General features: G+C 40.2%; 1 protein-coding gene across 1 annotated transcript in view; it reads right to left on the reverse strand.

Annotated features, from left to right (window-relative positions):
- Window positions 1-853: 853 nt before the first annotated feature.
- Window positions 854-22,022, reverse strand: part of col27a1a (collagen, type XXVII, alpha 1a) — a 64,379-nt gene continuing 43,210 nt past the window's right edge. Inside the window, exons 21-61 of the mRNA XM_019361995.1 lie at window positions 21,656-21,709; window positions 21,456-21,500; window positions 19,546-19,599; window positions 19,380-19,424; window positions 19,242-19,295; window positions 19,097-19,150; window positions 17,049-17,102; window positions 16,346-16,399; window positions 12,221-12,274; window positions 11,970-12,014; window positions 11,475-11,519; window positions 11,202-11,255; window positions 10,097-10,150; window positions 9,707-9,760; window positions 9,542-9,595; window positions 9,396-9,449; window positions 9,180-9,287; window positions 9,051-9,104; window positions 8,851-8,958; window positions 8,701-8,754; window positions 8,548-8,601; window positions 8,298-8,354; window positions 8,136-8,189; window positions 8,003-8,056; window positions 7,851-7,904; window positions 7,210-7,263; window positions 6,905-7,012; window positions 6,371-6,478; window positions 6,160-6,267; window positions 6,015-6,068; window positions 4,966-5,028; window positions 4,839-4,892; window positions 4,718-4,753; window positions 4,575-4,592; window positions 4,437-4,463; window positions 4,320-4,346; window positions 4,173-4,223; window positions 3,922-4,090; window positions 3,728-3,837; window positions 3,408-3,626; window positions 854-3,279 (exon numbers count right to left, since the gene is read on the reverse strand). Of these exons, the coding sequence (XP_019217540.1) occupies window positions 3,133-3,279; window positions 3,408-3,626; window positions 3,728-3,837; window positions 3,922-4,090; window positions 4,173-4,223; window positions 4,320-4,346; window positions 4,437-4,463; window positions 4,575-4,592; window positions 4,718-4,753; window positions 4,839-4,892; window positions 4,966-5,028; window positions 6,015-6,068; window positions 6,160-6,267; window positions 6,371-6,478; window positions 6,905-7,012; window positions 7,210-7,263; window positions 7,851-7,904; window positions 8,003-8,056; window positions 8,136-8,189; window positions 8,298-8,354; window positions 8,548-8,601; window positions 8,701-8,754; window positions 8,851-8,958; window positions 9,051-9,104; window positions 9,180-9,287; window positions 9,396-9,449; window positions 9,542-9,595; window positions 9,707-9,760; window positions 10,097-10,150; window positions 11,202-11,255; window positions 11,475-11,519; window positions 11,970-12,014; window positions 12,221-12,274; window positions 16,346-16,399; window positions 17,049-17,102; window positions 19,097-19,150; window positions 19,242-19,295; window positions 19,380-19,424; window positions 19,546-19,599; window positions 21,456-21,500; window positions 21,656-21,709 (2,778 nt within the window). The 3' untranslated portion in view covers window positions 854-3,132. The remainder of the gene's footprint in view (window positions 3,280-3,407; window positions 3,627-3,727; window positions 3,838-3,921; window positions 4,091-4,172; window positions 4,224-4,319; window positions 4,347-4,436; window positions 4,464-4,574; window positions 4,593-4,717; window positions 4,754-4,838; window positions 4,893-4,965; window positions 5,029-6,014; window positions 6,069-6,159; window positions 6,268-6,370; window positions 6,479-6,904; window positions 7,013-7,209; window positions 7,264-7,850; window positions 7,905-8,002; window positions 8,057-8,135; window positions 8,190-8,297; window positions 8,355-8,547; window positions 8,602-8,700; window positions 8,755-8,850; window positions 8,959-9,050; window positions 9,105-9,179; window positions 9,288-9,395; window positions 9,450-9,541; window positions 9,596-9,706; window positions 9,761-10,096; window positions 10,151-11,201; window positions 11,256-11,474; window positions 11,520-11,969; window positions 12,015-12,220; window positions 12,275-16,345; window positions 16,400-17,048; window positions 17,103-19,096; window positions 19,151-19,241; window positions 19,296-19,379; window positions 19,425-19,545; window positions 19,600-21,455; window positions 21,501-21,655; window positions 21,710-22,022) is intronic.

The raw sequence follows: 22,022 nt of genomic DNA on the forward strand, positions 1-22,022 counted from the left end.
AAAGCTTGTCTGGAATTAGGTCATGTAAAAGGACAATGATCCAAGCCCCAGCAGCAAATCTACAACAGATTGGTTGAAGAAGAAAAGAATCAAGGTGGTGCAATGTTTCAGTCAAAGAGCTCAACCTGGCAGAAATGCTGTGGTTGGGCCTGTGCAGAGAAAAATTCCCACAAACCTCAAAGAACGGAGGTGATGTCCTCAGTGAGTTCCAGACTTCAAATGGTCACTGTCTACAAATGAATTGCATCAAAGTATTAAAGCTGTAAACCCTCAGCCATCAATAATTGTGCAATTCATTTAGATTTCTTTAAAAATAACACACACACTGATGATGTAGAGGTTTTTAAAAAAAATGATGTATTAAAAATATGATACATGGTTAAAAACAATCCCTACATTTGGATTTATGTTACTCTCCATTCAGTAAATTTTGAGTCTTTAAAAAAATTCATCAGTTTTTTATTTTTTAATTTGTCCAGAGAAGCCACTGCCCACAAGACCGTGTCCAGAGGTAAAATGACAAAAATGGTGTCCATGCTCCAATACTTAGGATCCTGAAGGCCTCGACTCAGGTGTGACTCACCACGGTGTCACCTTGTGGAAAAAGTTACACCTGTCTGGAGTCATATTGCAATGTCGAAACGCTCTATGTGTTTAATTATAGCTAAGTTGTGCAACCAGTGGCCCGAAAAGCCTTTGTGTCCTTATAATTCAGCACATATACATTGATGATATAGTGTGTCGATATTGTTTACTGTATGTCAAAGCTACAAATTTTTGTAACTTCATTAGGTTGGTAAATGAGTAAAATATGTTTTGCATCACAGTTTATAGCCATTGGTTAAAGTAAAAATCCAGACACAAATTAAAAGTATTTATTGAACAAATGGACACCGAACAATGACTAAAGAGTAGACAGAGAAAGGATGAAGGCAACAGAAACCGTCTTGTTCAGAGTTCGAGGACTTACTGGCTGATATTTCCAAACAGATTTGAATTATAAAGGCAAGAAAAAGCCGTCTGTCAAAGTCCTGCGTAAAATTGTGAGGTATTCTTAGCTTCTTTAAATGTCTACAACAGATTTACAAAAGGAAATGGAAAATAAAATTCACATATTTGCATAATTTCTTTAAAAACACAAGTGATAGTATAGCACAGTCCTGGTACAGTACATGTTTGATTATCGTAGAGGAACGTAACAGAAAAAAAAAGTTACAAAAATAAAAGAATTAACATTGCAATAAATTTGTTCTCTGGAGTCCCAAATTTACACATAAAACAAATCTATAAACTCCAAGACCAGTTGGGATAACTGATTTTTCGAAAGTTGTCAGAAAGAGTAGTATTGCTTCAACCAACAGAAACTTGCTTCAGTCAGCAACCACATTAACAACATTAAATAACATTAAATTAGCAAGAGGGGATCCATTGTATACAGCAAGGTTTACACAATTATACACATTTGTGTCCAGCTACATCAAAGAAATGTTTTTTTTTATTAATATTATTATCATTTAGTAAAAACTATCTCCACTAGTGTGTTTCTACACGTAATACATACAGCTTGGGAGAGAAGGGGCTCTGTACAGAGAAAACAATTTTAGCCTTAAAAAATACTTCAAATGCTGAGATTTATGCGGGTATGCAAAAGCAGAAATGTTTTTGGTTTTTTTTTTCATTAATAAGCTCTCTAATACACCTACAATTGCAGCACTGAACACATTTACATAAATGACAGATGACTGACTTTAAGGGAATTCTGTAGTGCTAGATGGGATATTGCTATTATAGTGCATTATACAGCTATGGCAATATTTTTTGATTTGTTTAAGCATGCAAACACTATAAACATTGGGATATTTTTGCACAGTGGTGTAAATACAGCACTATGGCTAGCACCTTAAACAGTTTACCTAGCACCATGCAGTAGAGAGAGGACAGGCTTAGAAATGGAGGTTGATTTGGATTCCTGTATTCACACTACTCTCTCATGTGGCTCAGTTCTCCTCTAAGAATTGCTGTGTAGGTGGGGTAGGAGAGGTTTATGACTGATGCTGATTTAAAAAGAACACCTACCTTTTACTGTAAATGATAAATAAAGAAGCAAGGACACTCCACAGTTAGAGAAACACTACTGAGAACTTGAGCTCCATAGTCTCCCTAAACCTGACCCCTAATCTCCATCTAAATTCTTCCTAATCATCAGTGGCATCTGGTCCAGTAAGTATTTAATATACCCCCTGTGGATAGGTATTGGCTTGTGGCTTTGGATGTAATTTACTGAGGGCTGACTGTGTGCCACTGGGTGTTTCCCACATCAGGGAAATCTCCCAGTGGAGTAAGACAAATATAAATGTGACTTCTGCTCAATTTAAGCAAACAACTCTCCCTCTGGATTGATTCACCTATGCCGGATCACGAGAAGATGAGCACCAAAGGCAAAAAAAAAAAAAAAAAGGCACCCCTGACAAATCCTTCCATATAGATTTAAAACACCAAATTATCTTCTCGTTTTCTATTGCACTTAAAGATTAATATTATTATTATTACTATTATTATTAATTTACATAAGATATACAGGTATAAAAGTTAATTATAAGCATATATATAAATATGTACATTGAACTAATCCGGATTACTTTAATTCTTTACTTCTAGCAGAAATAAATTTCTGGTATTTCCCCCCAAAAAGTACGCTCAGTATACAGACTGTATACAAAAATAAGTTACTATAATGTCCACTGATTAACTTGGCCTTTGTCTCCCTTCACTTAGAAATGTTCTGGAGAGATTTTGTGGCATAGCGCCTTTATTTTCTCCAAGTAAGCGTATATGAGAAGATCCTTTTCGAAGAGCCTGAAGAAGGTTGTAGTGCGAGAACTACCCTGTTCTTTCTCAGCCCTTCTTTGCCCCCTGCTCCAGCCCGAGGTCCCTGTGCTTCCTCCCTCTGTGTTTGCAGTCCAGGGAGTTTGGCAGAGCGAAGCAGGATCTGTTTGGGGGTTGGTGGTATCTTCTTGCTTGGACAGTGTTTGGCCATGGCTTGGACATGGTTTGCTTGGTTTGGAGATAACGCCATTCTCCACCCATGCGAATGTGTCTTGTTCCATTCCTCTTTGCTCTGAAGACACAGTCTCACAGGAAGCAAACAGGGCTCACTTCTAGGTGGTAATGAGAGCCGGGACTAGCTTTTGGCAGGTTGTAAATGTCAACCACAGGGAGGAGGGTGGGGTCTAGGGAGTGGAACACAAAATGGGTCTGGTGCCAGCGCCCATCTTTTATCTGAAATATTGAAAATATCAGAATTAGAGCAACTTTTTTATACCCACAGTTTTCGGTATGCTTTGAATGCTTGAAATTCAGTAATGATATAACATGTAATAAACAAGATAACCGGATCTCAGTCTTACCCAGCAGGAATCCTCCAAGACTTCTGGCTCCAGCTCTCCTCCCACCTCAAACACCTCCCCACTCCAGGCCTTGAATTTCACAGACCCCTGTTCAACAGGCTGATCCTCTGCTGACCTCCAAATAGAGACATCCAGGCAGTGGATGATGACGTGCTGCACGGCCTCTGAGCTCAGCAGGTGGAGGAAGTTCATCTGAACACGACCAACACTGACTGTTGGCTACAGAAAAAGAGATGGTTAACAATTCTATTTTATGTGTAACAGTTCTTAAGATTTTATAATTGTGTGGATACTGGGGGCTATTACTATGTCATGCATACTTTGGACACTGTTACTGGTTTCAGGCAAGTCTGTCCACCTCCGGTAAAGTTGCAGGTGACTTCTATTGTGTCTGACATGCAACCCAGGTTGGGGTCAATCCAGTACGTGCCTGAAAATAAAAACACGTTTTAGGATCATTCGACTATCTATACACAAAACTGTTCACGCTCTGTGTCGTGCACACCATTCTCACCATCATTTAACTTCTGTTCACAGCTGTGCAGGTCCCTGCAGATACGGGCAGGGTTGGTCCGAGTGCCCAGTGGGTTCTTCAGGCTCTGGATCAGGTTACTGAGGTAGTGGAGGGTCTTGAAGATCTCTGCACCTTGGTCCAACATCGGCAGGTCCATCACAGGCTTATTCTAAAAAAACAAGAGTCTTTTAAGTTGTCAACAGATTACAAAGTATAACAATGGGGAAATACTATCAACATTTTCCACTAACCTCAGTCCTGAGTGGGGTGGATAAATCCATAAACAATACACCATCTTCTTTCTACACCAAAAAAACCCAGTTTGAATTTGATCAGTGACATTGTATCTTTTAACACATATTGAGTGTAATGAAACCAGCAAATATAACATGTCTTACAAATGACAGAGGGACACCTGGAGGACCCTAAAGGAGATAAAAAACAGGTAATTAGTCAATGTGTCATGAAAGCTGGAAAATAATATTTGGTTAAACGTTGAGGGAAAAAAAACTTACTGGACGTCCAGGAGGTCCAGGAGATCCCTAACAGGGAAGAGAACATAATTTCTGTATTAACTTTTTGTCATTCAAGTGGCCACAGTAAAATTAAAATCCATTGTAACAGGAGGGAAAGACGATGCTGTGCAAACATACCCTTGGACCTTGAGCTCCCTGTCAGAGAGAGAAAAACATATTTTTAGCCTGAATATTACCATCATCTCTGCTTTTTGCACTCTTAATGTAAACAAATGGGAAAAAACAAGTGATAGATATGATAAAAGACAAAGAAAACTCACAGTCTCGCCACGATTGCCTTTCTGTCCTCGAGGGCCCTGTAAAGTGTACATAAACCAGTGAGTATACTGAAAGACATCAGCACAGAGAAATGTCAAAGCTTCTGTCATGTACAAAACGTACTGCTCTTCCATTGGGACCAATAATTCCTACAGGACCAACAATTCCTCGTCTACCCTAAAGGAGAAAAAAAAAGAATGAGCATTCTGGAGCTTTTTATCAGCATGATCTAAATCATCATGTTACTTACCACTGATCCTTGAGGCCCTTTTGGCCCTCTTATGCCCTTTGGCCCAAAGTCTCCTGGAGGCCCCTGAAGGTGATACAAATTTAACACAGCCATTACACACTTTGTCAGTTCGGCCTAAAACATCTCTGACTATAGATTTTGCTTCATCTCAGAACTGTACAATCAGAACTGCTCCCAACAATCATAGATGTTTACATCTGCGCTGTAACTGCAATAAGTTAATCAACCGATTCGCACTACAACCTGGTTTGCCTCTTATCTGTAGTTATTTATATTTAATTTAATAACTGTACAGTACTCTGTTTATAGTAACCATTGTCCTTAATGTAAATATGTAAGAAAAATTATGTATGTTTCTGTTCTGTGTCCTGTGTACTGTTTGTTTGTATATGTGTCTTTCTGGCTGCTGTTACAACCAAATTTCCCCTTGTGGGACAATTAAAGGATTATTCTATTCTATTCTTCTATTCTAACACTGGATAAGCTCTGACGGCTTCAATATTGAATTGGATTTAGGAAAAATGAGCTATAGTGGTCTTACCCGCCATGTCGCATGATTAGTCACACATCAGCTGACATTAGTTTATTTGACATGTGCATAAAATGTGATTTATAGGTTTATAATAGTACACAACACAAACTTGTGCAAGCACCAACAATTTCAGCTTGGTCAGGGCCAGGAGTTGCAACATCTAGTCTAGACCTGAACAACAAATCAAGTGTAGTGTTAGAGGGCACCAAGTCAAGTTCAGCTGAAGTCCTGGCAGATCAGATGATGGCTTACCCTTCAATGCATTCAATTAGGAATTATCATAAAGGGCGTACTGTTTATGCTTGCATTTGGTGTGCAACTGCAAGCTGCTTTGTAACCCACCCCCATCTGAGCTCCTCCTTTTCGTTCTTTTCCTGTCTTAATCAATGTCATTGTCACGTGTTGTCTAAATTACCTGCACTATTCTGTCCTCATCTAGATACTAATGACCATGCACTGCAAATGAACTGCCTCATATATGTTTGGAAAATTCTGTTGGTGTTTGTTGTAAACTTACCCTTGGTCCAAAAACTCCCAGAACTCCTGGAAAACCCGGCTCTCCTGTGTCACCCTGAGTGAGAATTTAGTCCAGAATTATAATTCAATCATAACAGCGTCTAACCCTTGTTACGTGTACTACTCTATCTGTTGCTGACACTCACAGGTTGTCCTTTAGGTCCTTTGTCACCCTGTGGTCCTGGCAATCCCATTCCACCTTTGAAGCCTCTTTTTCCAGGAGGTCCACTCTGACCCGGAAGACCCCGCTCACCCTGAATGGATGAATGAAAGCATTTTTACTAAGGCTGTCATACTCTACTAGTATATTCCTTACTTGAGGTAGCTATTGCTCATTGAAAAGAACATCCCTCGTACCTTTGGTCCAAAAGCTCCCTGATCTCCTGGGAGTCCTGGAACACCAGTTTTACCACTCGAGCCAGCTTTTCCAGGAAGACCAGCCTCCCCATCGTCACCATGCTCTCCCTAGATTCATATTGAGAAGGTAAAATGAGGAAGAAGAACATGGTTAACTGAGCTGATAAAATAAACCAGGTTTTGTCCTGATAGTGGCATTAAGAAGACAAAATCAGCTTACCAAACTGTGCATTCATGCTTTTGGAGCAGTATGCACAGTTCTTGACTACATGCAGGTCAAATAATCAACAAACAAAGGACATCTAATTATTAAATAATAATAGTATTTTATGATTAATGAATTGTTTATGCGCCTAAAGGGAGTTTATTGACCCAATAAATGAGGAGACAGGAGACATTTTGCCTATCTACAGTTACGAAAGGGAGCAAATTCATCAGGCTGTTCTGTTCATCTGTGAAACTCATTTCCTAGATGGAAACAGGATTTAAAGGCCACTAATGAAATGAATAATATGATTTCCTTGATCATCTCACCGGGATTCCTTTACTGCCATCTTTTCCTGGGACTCCATCAACCCCAGGTACACCCTCCTGACCCTCTCGGCCCACCACACCTCTAGGACCAGAAGGACCACCTACACCCTACAGAGCAAAGGAGGCTTATCAAATAAGTACAGCAAATCTGGTGAAATGCATCATTTAAGCTGATTTTACTTGACAATGAAGACAATCCATTTTACGAATATGCATTTTTTCTAGACAGATAATTTGCAAAAACTTTTCTTTTTAATTCAACACTAAATGAACCTGCTGTGGGTGTAGGAAAACGATTGACTCACTTCTGGTCCTCTGGCTCCTTTTGGTCCTGCCTGACCCTGTTTGCCTTTCTGACCCTTAAGAATGAGAGATAGAAAGTTTTCAGTGTGCAGTTACTGAACAGGTATTGATTATTAAAGGTGTGTACTGACATCTTAAAAACACATCTCTGGTACTTATTAGAAGCTGGTAATATTAAATGCTTACTGTGATGACCTTTTGTTGTTAGCCCACATTGCACAGCGCTGTACGCTTTGGTAAATTTTTCTGATAATAATTTTCAACTTTTGCAGAAACCTGCTGATCTTTTTGCAGCTATTTATGTCTCTATATAAATAGAGTTAATATGATGCACATTTATATGAGGTAATTACTTGTTATGCACTGAACTAGCATCCTATAAATGTTTTCATTAGCTGTTCACATTATTTATTACAGTAATAGAGTAAGTACTCCATCCTACCACCTCCCTATACCAAAGTGCCAAAATGTTACAAATACGTAATTAAAAAATGTACATTGATAGTTGCATTTTATATTAGCTTTGTATGTCAAAGGACTCATTATGCAGACTGGCCCATTTCCCAAGCTGTAGACCAACAGTAACATATTGCTGAGAACCTTGAACCTCACACACATCATAATTTTTGTTTCCCATCCTTACTTGATCTCCTTTGGCCCCTTTGGGTCCTTGCTGCCCTTGAGGTCCAGGATGTCCCTGAAATTGACAATTGTGTTAATGAAAGCATGTAAAGACAAACCAGGGGACTGTCCCTTGTGTTTGTGTGCCTGAAAATCCCAAGTTTTGGCACTTACTGGCAGTCCGGGAGCACCGGGTCTACCTCGCTCACCATCCACACCAATTTGCCCCTAAAACATAACAACAGATTATAAAACAGATAATCACAAATGAATATTACAAAAAATCAAGTGGAAGGATGGTCCTCACTTTGTACCCAGGATCTCCTGGCTCCCCTCTTTCTCCTCTGTCACCTGGAGGTCCCTGATACAATACAAAGTCTATTAATAATCTGAAAATTACATGATTTCTGCAACTGTATAAAAGACAAATATGAGAAAGATAAAGGAAAGTAAGTTGGGTGTGACTTACCATGTCACCCGGAGGACCAGGAGGACCCTCTACCTTCCCATCATCCCCTTGTTCGCCCTAAGCATAAAAGTAAGAGAAATTTTACTCAAATGTTTTTGAGTAATACAAACTTTCTTGATGATTTTAAGCTTTTTTTAAATGCCCCCTGAGTGTTACATATTTAGCTTATTCCAGGGGCAGAATAAGGATTTGGCCTATGATACAGTGAAAGAGTAAGAGAAGCACACCACATAAAGTGAGCAATGCGTACCTTTTCACCTTTTGGTCCCGGAGGCCCTATGGGGCCTTGAGGTCCCTGATGGCCCTGCAAAGAAAGTCGCAAAAAGTCATATTATCTAAACTAACTAGAACAAATGCTTCATTGTGCTGACTCTGATGTATGACCTTAACAAAACAATCTTACCTCATAACCTGCAATACCAGGCTCCCCCTGTTGACCCATTCGACCGGGAGCTCCCTATAGAGAACAAGTGTTGCATCTTCAATTGTTTTATCTATTAAAGGATTATTACGTAAAGTGCTTGTGATTTACATCATTACTATTCCACCTTACCACATGACCAATAGTTCCTCTGGAACCCTTTGGCCCAACAAAACCTGGCGGTCCAGTCTTCCCCACTGGTCCAGTCTCCCCGAGGTGACCTTGATTACCTTTGGCACCCTAAACGTACAAGATAAGAAGAGTTATAATATACCTGAGCACACAGCATTTGTGTATTTGTCATCATTTGTTAGGTTATTTGATGTTAGCACCTTTGACCCTGGTTTGCCTCGTTCCCCAATTTTGCCAGGCTTCCCTTCTGGACCCTACCATGAGAAAAAGTGAGGTTTGAAAGTCTGTGCGTGTGTCTTTGAATTTTAAAAGAAAGACAGGTGACTTACCCTGACACCAGTGAATCCAGGACTTCCAGGTGGGCCCTCCTTTCCCTTTTGTCCGGTTTCACCTTTTTCTCCTTTGTCACCCTCCTGACCCATGTCACCTTTTTCCCCCTGAAGGTGCATGATGGATAGCGGCACTCTTACACACCAAAACTAATACTGTGGTTTGGAATACAGCATGGAGGACAGTTAAATCTCGAAAGGGAAAAAACATCTCACCTTGGTTCCATCAGGACCAGCTGGACCAGCTTCTCCCTCTAGACCTGGCTCTCCCTGCACACACACACACAAATATATAAATATAATATGTTTATGAAAGAAACAAGAACAAAGAAGCCTGTACAGCATAATTCAAATAAACATACCCGCTGTCCTATTAGTCCCTGCTCTCCGATATTCCCAGGAAGTCCAATGGCTCCCTGACACATAAACACAGATAGCTCTTAAACTTTGATATCCTGTTTACCACTACGGAGTAAAAACATAGAGCATGCCCAGGTAAAACTACAACAACAATATTATTCTCTCACCTTCTCCCCTGGCTCGCCTGGCAGTCCTGGTTCACCCGCTTTTCCTGGAGGACCCTTGAAAATACACAGAAGATGAAGAGAGGAAAACAGCAGATGACTCTTTGCCATTTCATATGAATAATATCTCAACTTTTGTGTATGTATTGGCATAAGAAAGAGGCGAGAGAGAGGGGGAAAAAAAGACCCCTTTGTTATGTAGCTGACTGATTAAATCGGACAGACTGGTTAAATTAGAGAGCGTTATTGATCCACTGGGGTAGGATGAAGAACAGATGTCACATATTTATTCATTTAGTTTTCACAACACCCTTTTTGTACATGCAAATAAACAGCGCGACCTTTTGCATGTGGAATATGAATGCACGCTTGTCTGTAAGCGAGGTCTCTCACTTTTTGACCAGTCTCTCCCAAAGGTCCGATAGTCCCACGTGGCCCTGCCGGTCCCTAAATGACAAGAGAAATAGAGATGTTTCAGCCTAATTAAAATCAACTAGATTGTCATGTGCACAGAAAGAAAAAGAAAAGGGAACCTCTGGCTGATGTTTACTGTGAGTGTGCCAGTGGCAGATAAATCAGCAAGCCATCAGTACCCAGTTTGGCTCTGAATGCAAAGACTAATTGTGTCACTGATCCTGCTTCTTAAATGCTGATGCTTTGGCACAAATACTTCATAAATAATGTCAGGGTGCATGAATATTGCAGACTTTCCAGCTACAAAATTGCAGCACAAGAAACATAATTATGAAGAATGAATGGAAAATACGATTTTTCTCTGCTCTGTGAAGTATACAGCAAGAGAAATTATGTTAGTCATCAATTTTCTACTTAAACAGGAAACAGGAGAATATCAGCCTGCAACTCTGTCATATTAATGAAAACAAAGAGGGATGGGGTCTCCAATACTGCTGCGGGAAAGTCAGTGTGCATGCAAACAGACACATTTCTGAGCCTCTATTTATGCTCTGCCTGTCCCGCTGTTCAATAAAACAAAGCCACAAGAAGGAGAGCAAATCTTTTAAAGTAAAGACTGGATTTATTGTAGCAATAGCGATCACGTCTACTTCCCTGCAAGTTCAGCAGTTTAGCGGTTCTATAAATGCGGAGTTTCTTTTTCAAAGATCAATCTTGTTTTTTGTCACTACACAACAGATGTGCAAAGAGTGAGAAAATTCACTGGCTGGGCCAGAGGAAACATTTAATACAGGCGAATATATTTTTAATAGGCACTCAAATATGTCTCATAAACTACCTCCTGGCTTATGGGAGCTAACAGGGCTGGGCAGAGCGAACTACTCTGTTGCTCGGAGCCAAAAGGAATCTATTAAAACTCTCAGAAGAAGGGAGAGGAAGTTTGATGAGCTGGAATGAAAATACTGCAAGAGACTGAAAAGGAAGGAAAGAGACGGTGGATGGTCGGAGATATCAAAACAGGAAAGGTATAAAGATGATGAAGGAATACAAGAGACATATTTGAGAAGATGGAAGAGGTTCATACTGGCTCGCCCGCTATTCCCTTGTCCCCTGGAGATCCAGAAGGCCCCTGGATACCCTAAAAATTGACAAATCACATTTAAAAATCTGTTAGAAAGCTATACATTGTAAAAGCAACACAGCATGGCACTGCATTTCAGGTGTGATGTCAGATACAGTATATTCAGAAAATGACATCAGCAACTATAAAATAGAGAGAGTAGAGTTTCATGACTCCATCTAATCTTCCTCAGTTGTATTTGTTTATTATTCACATGTATGATTATAATGAACTTACAGAAAATCCTTTAGGTCCGGTTTCTCCTGGTTCTCCTTGCTTTCCCTGGAAAAACATTAAAAAAGAATGGAAACGGTTCTACAGTGCATATTTATACACTTGTTATGTAATCACATATACAATATGTTATTTAACTGTCTATCCATACAAACAAGTTTATCTTTGTGAAATCTATTACACTGATTCCTATGATGTTGAATTTACAACCATCACTATAAATAAAGATCACTACAAGGTACTGCAACAGCTGCTCAGATACTCTATATCCCAAATGAAGGGAAGTCTCAAAGTCTCAAAATAAAACAAACAAATAAAATGAACAATAAGTTGTCACATATGTAAATCTAGGCCACAGACTGTGGGTCTCCAAACTCTTGTTATCATGTATGTCCTCTAAAGTATGCTGACGTCTCACTCCTCGGGAGGAACATAAGCACCAAAAAAGTATATGAGAGGAAGAAGTGGAAAATCAGAAAGGTACCGCAGGAGCTTTACCTGCGGTCCAGGGAAACCTAATTTTCCTGGAGGACCATCAGGACCCTGCGGAAAGGAAGAAGGATGAGCGCTAGCAACTGTCCAGACACATCAGTTTATTTCATATTTACAGCTTTCAGAATGGAAAAAAAGAAGATGTGTAGCTATTTTTCGTGGTGATTGTTGCTTATTTAGCGATTTTGTTCTCTTATATGCTTTTTTTCTGAAATGTGTCTGCATGATTTGATAAAAGTATATCGCAGCGTCCTTACCTTCTTGCCCTCTAATCCAATCTCTCCAGCTGGACCGTCAGGCCCTTTCGCTCCCTGAAACACAAGACAGCTGTCACTTCACCAACAGAGGTCACTGTAATACTGCCAGACAGCCACAACATACTGTAAACAAACATCTCTGTACAGTTTGACACCAACACTGCCCACATGCTAGAGGCTGCGTGAGGGTTACAGTGGCCTGCAAACTGCATTTATCAGGAAAATATCAAAAATAAACATATCTGTGTGCTTATAGTTAATGTATGTACATGTGCAGAGAGGCTTCATGTAAAACTAGCTACTTTGCTGTATGTTCTCACTGATGGCACTGAGGGTCACTCATCTATAAGACGCATTATTTCAATTACAAGTCAGGGCATGCACATATGCATACAGCTCACGCTTAAACACACACATTTTTAGAACAGCTGTCTCTTTACTTTACTTGTATGCACCTGTCAAAGATAATCACTGTAAATCTACTAAAAGGCCTGCTAGTCCTGTGAGTAGTGAAAATAAATAGGAACCAGGCAGTGTACCAGCACAGTCCATCTGCTCTGCACCTGCATCCAGACCATATCTGTTGTCAGCGCTGTGGAAGATACTGGCTCACTAACATCGAGAAGATGCTCACTGACTGTGACTGTGTGACACCACACGGGTCAATCGGATCTGATCGGATCTCGGTGGCTATAAAGAGTGAGCGTTTAACTGCCCCTTTCTCAGGATAATTGAAATATTTTACGGTGGAAATCAAAAAGCCTATAACATGACAGCCCCACAAAGGAGGCCTTGTTGTGAAAGTGATTGATGACTGGGCACAGTGGGAGTTTGGCCCATGCAGAACAACGCTAATTGAAGTGCTATAAGCCTATTATACATGGAGCTGGATGAGCACCGCTCATTAACATTCCTGTCTGGGGTACCTGCTACCCACTGGTTACGTTTACATAGACTAATTAGCTGACATGTATGGAAAATATTTTATTCTATCTAGGCAAAGAAAACATATTTATGCCTAAAACTTGATTAACCACATCAAAAGAGTCAGCATCTATATGAACTGGCCGTCTTGGATGGTGCCAAGAGGGAGGGATGATGAGATGACTCTTCAGTATGGAAAACATTAGCAGAGGATTTCTAGTGATTAGAAGTCATGAGGAGTTATTAGACACAAAACGTGATTGGGTGACTCCTTGTGGCTGACATCCACAAGTTTTACTGGAGAAGTTTTTCTTCTTTTTTTAAACTAGAAAATAAAAACAGTCACAGAAAACGACAGCAGTGGCACTAACGCCCTAAAGGCTGATGTTGGCGTGCAGTTTTATCTCCCTCTTTTTGTGTTTCCACAATATATCCATGTCAGAAAACAGTCTGAGCAGAGCCAGATGTCACAGTTCACAAGGCCTCGTGCTTCAATCCAAGTAGGGAAAATCTAAAACACATATGCTGTTCAAATCGTAGTTGTATGCAGTCTCATTTCACACTAAGATGCTTTATCCAAGCGTGACAAAGTCTTTGATACAGAGCTGTTACAAAACAGCCTTACTTCATTTTCTTCTGTCCAACGGGAACATTAAATTGCTTGTGTCAGCTCGGACTTGATCGTGCCAATCAGTTTGTGTTTGCTTGCTTCATTAAACGTGGTGAATGCTGATTACACTAAAAGCTTTTTATTTTAAAAACTGTTGCTGGGACTGAGCTTGTGTGCATTTAGACTGCGGGGGTGAGATACGAGCGTCTGCGGTCGCACACATAAGATCACAGCTGCTAACAGAGTCTGTGAGAGAGTAACTCCTGGCTTGCTGGGGTCAGGTTTCTAGTCTTGGAAGATTCAATGTACTAAGTCATGTAGCAGCAGGCAGATTTATTGGCAGTGGAAGCTGCTGACATTAGTAATAGCTGAAAACACAACTTGAGATATTAGAGTGTGGCCAGGCCCATCTCCCATAGATTCTTCAGATGAAGAAGCGCAACGCTTTTTCACGCCACTTTCCAGCTGGCTCATTGGACCCAAAGCAGTAAAACGTTCCCTAACTAAAAACAGGCTAAAACTTAGGTACGTTCACAACTGTGAAGTAAAACTCACCGTAAACATAATTATAGAAATTGTCCTCATTATCCTACTCAGAATTCTTTATTATTGCACCTGAAAGCAGATGTTTAATTGGGACTTCAAGAATTTATTTGCTTCATGGTGTTCCAGATGCCAGATTTTATGAGCAACATCAATTATTGGGGATTGAAATTTCTCTTGATGGTATTTATCCAGATACTATTTCAGGTCTTAGTCCCTGTTTGCCTGGTTATCGTCTTTCAAGAAAGCACTTTTTGGTTTTATGTGTTTTTTATTGTTCCCGCAACGCTGAAATTGAACAAATCTCAGTGTTTTTACTGGCATTATCTGTGTCTGCTAATTACCTCTCGCTGAAGTCTATTTGCATAGAGTTTGTTGCCACAACACTGGGGAAGTGTTAAAAAGGTCGGTAACAGAGAAAAAAACACAGGTGCTCTAACTTCCTCTTGAGTACTAAGCAGTGTAAAATAATGTAACTCGCTGCTCCTATCACTTTATAAGTATTAACTTTAAAGGTGCCATTTGTAATGCTAATGTGTTTACACGAGGTTTCATAAAATAAATAATAAATCAAATATGTAATAATGAGATTATTTTAAAAATGCAGAAAAAGGGGGAACAAGGGGGAAAGAATAAGAGGGCAACAAATAGGTTTTTAAGGAGGCAAAGAACAGTTATACTGTAAGTAAATTTAAATCGGTAAGTAATTTTAGGTAGTGCAGGAGTAGTTTTAAGTAAATTTAGGAATTTCATAGAAAAGGAAATTATTTTGTAAGTAATTTCATGCACTGCATAAGTCATTTGTTGGTAATTTTGTGGAAAAACAAACAGTATTTCCCCACCTTACATTGAGGCACACTATAGTTTTTGGGGCATAGGCCGTATTATGAAGTGGCTTAACTTTGCCTAACTTCCAGGTAGTTTACTTTCCTGTAAACTACCTTGAAGCTCGAAGTTTTTGCTTACACAGTAATTGTGAAAGAACAAAAATTAAGTTAGACTTGGCTCCATCAATTTATGGTTACAATTGAATAATAGAATAAGACAACACCCATCATGCACATCAACATAATGAATATTAAATAAAAATGTAAAAGAATAGCGATGTAAAAAGGCAACATTAATCGACTCCATAATGTGGCCTGCACCACGATAAGTAGAGCATGTTTACGATGTAAGATGACGAAATATTGTTTCTTTTTCTGCAAACTTAGCATGAAATTGCGGACTACTTATAATTACTTATGCAGTACTTAAATATTATTACTCATTCTAGTGTGCCTACCTTTGAGTATTTGGAGGGAAATATAATTACATTGTAATTTCAAATAAAATTCATTGAAATTATATTTAATTACAGGGGAATTACTCCCTTAGTCACGGGTCGTATTAAAAAGCTTCAGCAGTGGCATTTGTGAGTGATGTGTCAGTTTGCTATTAAAGCAGAATAATTCAATCCAATCTTAGTTAATCATTAACATAAACCCTGCTTCCCCAGTTTACTATATTTATCTGCAAGCAGCTTCCAGATGAGCAACAAAAGCCAGATCCCATTTTCCAACCACAACAGAAGTGATGTTGTTGGACTAACAATGACTCGTTCCCATAACCACCAGTTATTGTTCCATTTCTATGGAATGAAGAAAAGAGCATTTGGTTTACATCACCGGAGCTCTTCTAGCGCTCATAATGAGTTCGCTATCCCCCCCCAAAAAAGGCTGAAACATTAATTCTTCAACTTTGAAACTGCATATGTGTGCAGAAGCACCCGCGTCTTTTAAAACATCTATAACATCAGCTCAGATTCCTTCACACATCACTTCACCTTATTCACCAAACAGCTCTGAAAGCAGTAGCACAGATCTCCTATAAACACAGAGCAGAGCATACGCAAAACAGAAAATGGTGTATATACACACTCTTCTGCCAAATCTACGATCTGTTCTCAAGGCTGTGATCTGTGACACAGTGACTGCAGAACGCCAGTCAACACCTAAGCTGCAAAGAAAAAAAAAAACAACTAAACTCACGTGAACCTTTCGACTTACCCGCAAGCCTTTAGGCCCTCTGGTACCAGTTGGCCCAGTCGCTCCAGGAGGGCCCTGATAAACAAAGGAAAATGGGGGATAAAGAGAAAACAAGGGGGAGGGACAGAGATAAAACAAAGGTTTACACTGACAGACCACAGAGCCCCCTGGCTGTTGACCTTGCAGGGCAGCCTGACCTCGGGAACACACTATAGGGTTTGTTGTTAGATCTGTCACTCACACCAATTAAAGGGTCTGCTCTGGAATCCTGTCCTGCTGCACCCCAAATCCCCCATATTTATATTTGTTTTGGTGGCTCAGTGGCCCCTGCCTTCAACCAATGATTGGCCCGCTCTGTCAAAGCCGGCCACGGCAAAGAACGGGGGGCAGGGGAAGCTTCTAATTGGTTATAGGTGTTGGGCGTTTGACTGACAGGAGGGTAATGCACATTCGGCGGGAGGTTGCCAGGTTTTATAATGCTCAGAGAAACCTACAGAATGTGGGTTAATAAAAATACTTAAAATATCATCTACGAACAAATGAGATTAAAATACTTTTTAAAAAATAAGAAAAAGTTAATTGATTAGTATTTCAAATGTCTATGAAACAGACACTTACTATTGTTAGTAACCACTCACTGTCATCACTATGCTTAGAGAGGATCATATACAACTATGAATGAGTAAAAAGAAAGTGCAAAATATGCAAAAGGATGGTGACTTACTGGTCTTCCTGGTGGTCCAGTAGGTCCGGCCTCACCCGGTGCCCCCGGGTGACCCTGGCGTGCAAACATAAATAAACATGAACTCAGTACATCGATTACAACTGATACAAGTCAGGAAAAAACACAAAAACAACACAAAATGATGATATTCTGACACTTTCACCTATTACAAAGTAAGTTTATTTAAGCAGAAAGGTGTTGACATAAAGGCCAAACTCATTCTCCAAATTGCACTGAGACGTGTTTGAGGCAATAAATTGTCCGTCTTTCACACCCTCATTGGTAGTTCAAACATACATCTGGAGAAATGCTCTGTCCGCTGGAAAATACCTTTTAAGTAACGATGAAAGAGAAAGCGGAATAGAAAGAAAATAGACAGCATGAGGTGATGATTTTATGTAGGAAAACATACTACTTTTGGCTGCTTTTCACTCTTCTTTTTACATTTTTTTTAACAGTAGCTTGTTTTTGGCCAGGCCATTTGTAAAAGCATAACTATATAATGGGGAGTACTTCAGTCAGAACTACTCGAGACAGCTGAGTGCAGTAAAAATCTATCCAATACGCAAACTTATAGCACAGTAGGCGGTTCTGATGTCATGCAGGAATAAAACAAAGATGCCTACAGTATGAGCTCTCTGTTAGTGACTATAGATGTCTGCTGGTCAGCTCCCCTCACATTGTATGATGCAGACTTTTCCAGAGGGTCTGTTTCTGTTTTGTAGCTGGCCAACACAGAACTTCCTTGTGAGTGAGTATGTGTGTGTGTGTGGTGAAGTCCTCGGAGAAATCTAACTGGCTGTCAGCCAGCAGGAAAACTCTCTCTGCTTGAGCAAGAATGATGACTAAACTCTTATCCACTCCGGCAAGTCGCATACATTAGACAAGTCTGTAAAAGACCCTACACGATAAAGAGCCGACAAACTCTGTTTGAAAGAGCAGGTTAAGCTAAGTTATCCTTTATTGAGCTTCCTCTCAACGCTAAACGCATCCTCAGTATTCAGAGCAGCGTGCAGCCACTGTGTGGAGCTCAAAGCCGGTGCCTTAGCCAAATCCCTTTGGGAGGGTTTATCTTGTGATATTTTTGATGGCATTTTGAACTTAGGACCTGAGGCGACAGTACTAACCACTGAGCAGAGATGTCAGACTAATTTTAGTTCCTGGGCCACATACAGACCAATGTGATCTCAAGCGTGCCAGGCCAGTGAAACCATTGCATAACAAACTATAAAAAAAACAAAACAAAACTCTAAATGTTACCCTTTCTTTTAATATAATGGACTACAATCACTGAAAATGAATAAACCGGCCATTTCCCCAGTGACTGTCTCACTCCACTGTCATTATAAAGAAAGGCTACTGTAATAACGTTTAAACTCTGCAAAATCCTACATTGGTTCAGACTGGATTCCTTTGGCGGGCCTGTCCTAGCCTGCGGTCTGTATGTTTGACACCCCTGGGGTAAAGGAAAGTGCACGACACTTTGGGAATTACTCAGCGGTCCTGCAGATGGTAGAGAAATTATCAAGCGATGTCCGAAAAAAAACAATATCCTCTTTCTATTTTTGTGTTTTCTTTTGAGAAGTTTCCAGCAGGACTGTCAGCACTTTTCTGACCATTAATACCATCAGAGAGGTAAAATATCACAATGGATTCACTGGAATTATTTCTACCTTTGTTCGAATGAATATTACAAGCTTTTTTCCCCAGTTAAAGCCCTCTTGTCAATTGCCAAACCACTGCTTAGAATACAGGGTTTAAAGCTGCCTGAGCTGTGACGACTGAGCTGTGCTTCGAGAAAAAAACCCAACATATTCTGTCATATTCTTGTGGTACATGTGTGCTTAATCCCTCACAGCACTATATTCCCATGGGAATAACAGACACAGTTTAATTTAATATGACCATTTCTTAGGATTTTCAACAAAGACAAGATACCTTCTTTGGAAATGTACTCTTAAGGTCACGTTTTAGCAGTTTAGCAGACTCAAACATCGTGCTTTCTCAGTGTGAAAGCCTTCCACACTCCAGCTGTCATTCTGTCTTACCGTTGGTCCCTTTTCTCCAGGTGGTCCAGGAAGGCCCATCTCCCCTCGATCTCCCTAAAATTGCACAAGTCCAGTGTTTTCTCTTCAACGTGATCTTGTAAGGACTACTGAAATAAATTCATGGAAAAAAAACGCAAATTATTACCTTCTCTCCTGCCAGTCCCGCCTCTCCCACAGGTCCAATGAAGCCCACCAAGCCCTGAAACATGTTGAATGGATGAATTAATAGATGTTTGAATTAATGAATTGGCAAAAAGCGGCCAAGCCGCCAAGGGTTTCTTACTCTCTCTCCCATGGGTCCAACTTTTCCAGTGATGCCGGGCTCTCCCTGCAGAGAGAAATATGCAGTTACTTAAAAGATTAGAATAATGAATTTAATGTTCTTCAATATATTTGACCAAAAAAGCAATTAAAAAAAATCCTAAATAAAAGTGGGGGTTTTTTTTCACCTTAACTCCCTCTGTACCGAGTATCCCAGGGAATCCTTGCCTGCCCATTCTACCCTGAAAGATTTTAGCACAGGATGATGAATAATGAGGGATGCACTTGCCAGTATATGCATCATTAACGTTAATCACAGATTCTCAGCGAGGATAAAGGATCTTTTTCCTGCGAGATGACAGCTTGAGGAGAGAAGCGGGAAACAGTCGGTTCACTGTGCATGTACATATGCAGTGAGGTTTACAGGTATTGCTGACAGTACATTTTGGCGAGCTGTAAAAAGAGTGAGAGAATGACTAATGCTCCTCTTGCACAGACAGTCACTTCTGGGGTTAAGGTGGGTGAAGGTAATGGCATTTTTTTTGGGGGGGGGTTGCTTTTTTACTGGCAGTACCACCTTCAGGTCAGGAATGCCTGAACCAAAGTCCTTGACTGAGTGACTCAACGGTACCAATGTTTTACTCAGGTTTGCTCAGCTGCTTTTACAAGGCAGTGCTGGATAAGGCTGTATTCCGCTAAGATACAAAGGGGGGAAGGCAGATTCTTGCAGTTAATTAGAGATTTCCAAGAATTCCTCTTATCATCTTTTTTAGATTAGAGGAAGATCATTCATTGTGCAGAGAGAGAGACAAATGAAGAGCAAATGAGAAGATAGGGGAGAGGATAAAAAAGAGAGAGGCTAATGCAGTGACACAGAGGCAGAGTGTCAGTCTGTGCTGAAGCTGAAAGACAGCTAGCTGATGAGGTGGAGGAGTAGGAGGACCTGCGGCACCTGGCCAGAGATCAATGACAACTCCCGGAGGAGTCGTACGGCGCTTCCCCTCAGAAGGAGCACAAAAAGGAGGTTAGAGTCTGATGCAGCCGAGTGGGTGGGAGGAGGGTGAGTGTGGAGGGAGTTAGGCTGAAAGAAAGTGCAGATGAATGGAAGAAAGGATGGGATGACAATTACTTAGGTAGCATCTGAGTTTGTTTTGCGGTGAAGCGTAAACTTGACCAAATATTTATTCTGAAAATAATTCTTTTTAAATTTCAGTCATTTCAAAAGGATTTTAATAATCAAAATCACAAATCGTATGTTTCTGCAGTGGCCCATTACTGTCTTCAAGCATTTTATGACACCTATAAATCGTTCCACCTATAAACATGGTGATGGCAATTATTGCCCCCTAGTGGCCATAATCAAGAATTGCATGCACCGTGAGTAAATTATCCTGAGGCTACAGCAGGCTGTGTAAGACACAGAATCAAGACTTCTGACTTGTCCAAAGCAAGAAAAACCCACAAAGACAGCCTACTTTATCACCGCTCATATGATCTCTAACTGTGGCACAGCAAATGTTGCACATGCATAATTAAAGCTAAGCAGTGAAGTTAAAATACGTACGATGGAGCTGGCTGAGAATTAAAAGGAGTAACACATGATTTAAAGCAGGCCACATATTGATCTTGTATAGCTCTTTCTGTCTTTGTGGTTAGGTTACTGTCTACTCTGTAGTAAAAGTTTAACCCTGGGGTGCAAACACCACGCTAATTTAAACAGTAAGTATTAATTTAGTTGATTGTCAAGCTTGAGGACAAATTTAGCCTCACACTGCAATGTTTTTCACAGTCTAAGTGATAGCTCTGTCCCTTCCCCTCCCTCTATCTTTGGCGAGGAGCTTACCACAGATAGAAATAGGATGCTTCTGCATGGGATACAATTTAGACAAACATGCTAAATTATACGATACAACTACAGAAACAGGCAATTATAGCCCTTGTTTTTCACTGATCAAACATGCGCACATTGTGTTATTCTAACATATGATACTCTGGTGGAAAATAATGAGCCTTGTTTTTTGTGGCCTACATGAGGCCCGACTATCTTTCTCTCGTATCCTCTATTTTCATAGGACCAGGTATTTAACCAATAACTCACCTCGAGTCCTGTTAGGCCCGGTGGTCCAATAGGGCCCTCGTCTCCCTGGAAACAGATGATATTGATCTTAGCATGGCTTATGTTTAGGGACATTAAGTGTTCCTTAGCAAAAAAATAAAAATTCCTTGTGCCATAAATCTTTTAATGCCTGTCAGGCGCAGTGGGGTCATTCTTATGTGGGTGACGTCTGAGAGTCTTACCTCCAAGCCAGGGATTCCTCGTGGGCCTGGTAAACCTCTAGCCCCTGGTTTTCCCTTGATGGGTAAAAGACAGTAAAACAATGCTAAATTGTAAAAGTAATTGTAGCATTTACATATGTGTTTTGAGCCACAGTAGCAGCACTGTTATGGGGAAACAGATACAGGTCTGTTAGTTAGATTGGATGGAAAGCCGTAAAAATTTGAGACAGACAACAATGGGCCCCAGAGGATGAATCCTCATGACTCTAGTGTTATCGGACAGTTCCTTAAATGCTATCATCTACTGAAACTTTCTCCAGATGATGTTTAGTTTATGATCAAGTATAAGCAAAAGTAACGCTCAAAACTAAAATAAGGCAGTGGTATT

The sequence above is a fragment of the Oreochromis niloticus genome, linkage group LG7, assembly GCF_001858045.2.
Source record: "Oreochromis niloticus isolate F11D_XX linkage group LG7, O_niloticus_UMD_NMBU, whole genome shotgun sequence".
NCBI classification, from domain to species: Eukaryota; Metazoa; Chordata; class Actinopteri; order Cichliformes; family Cichlidae; genus Oreochromis; species Oreochromis niloticus.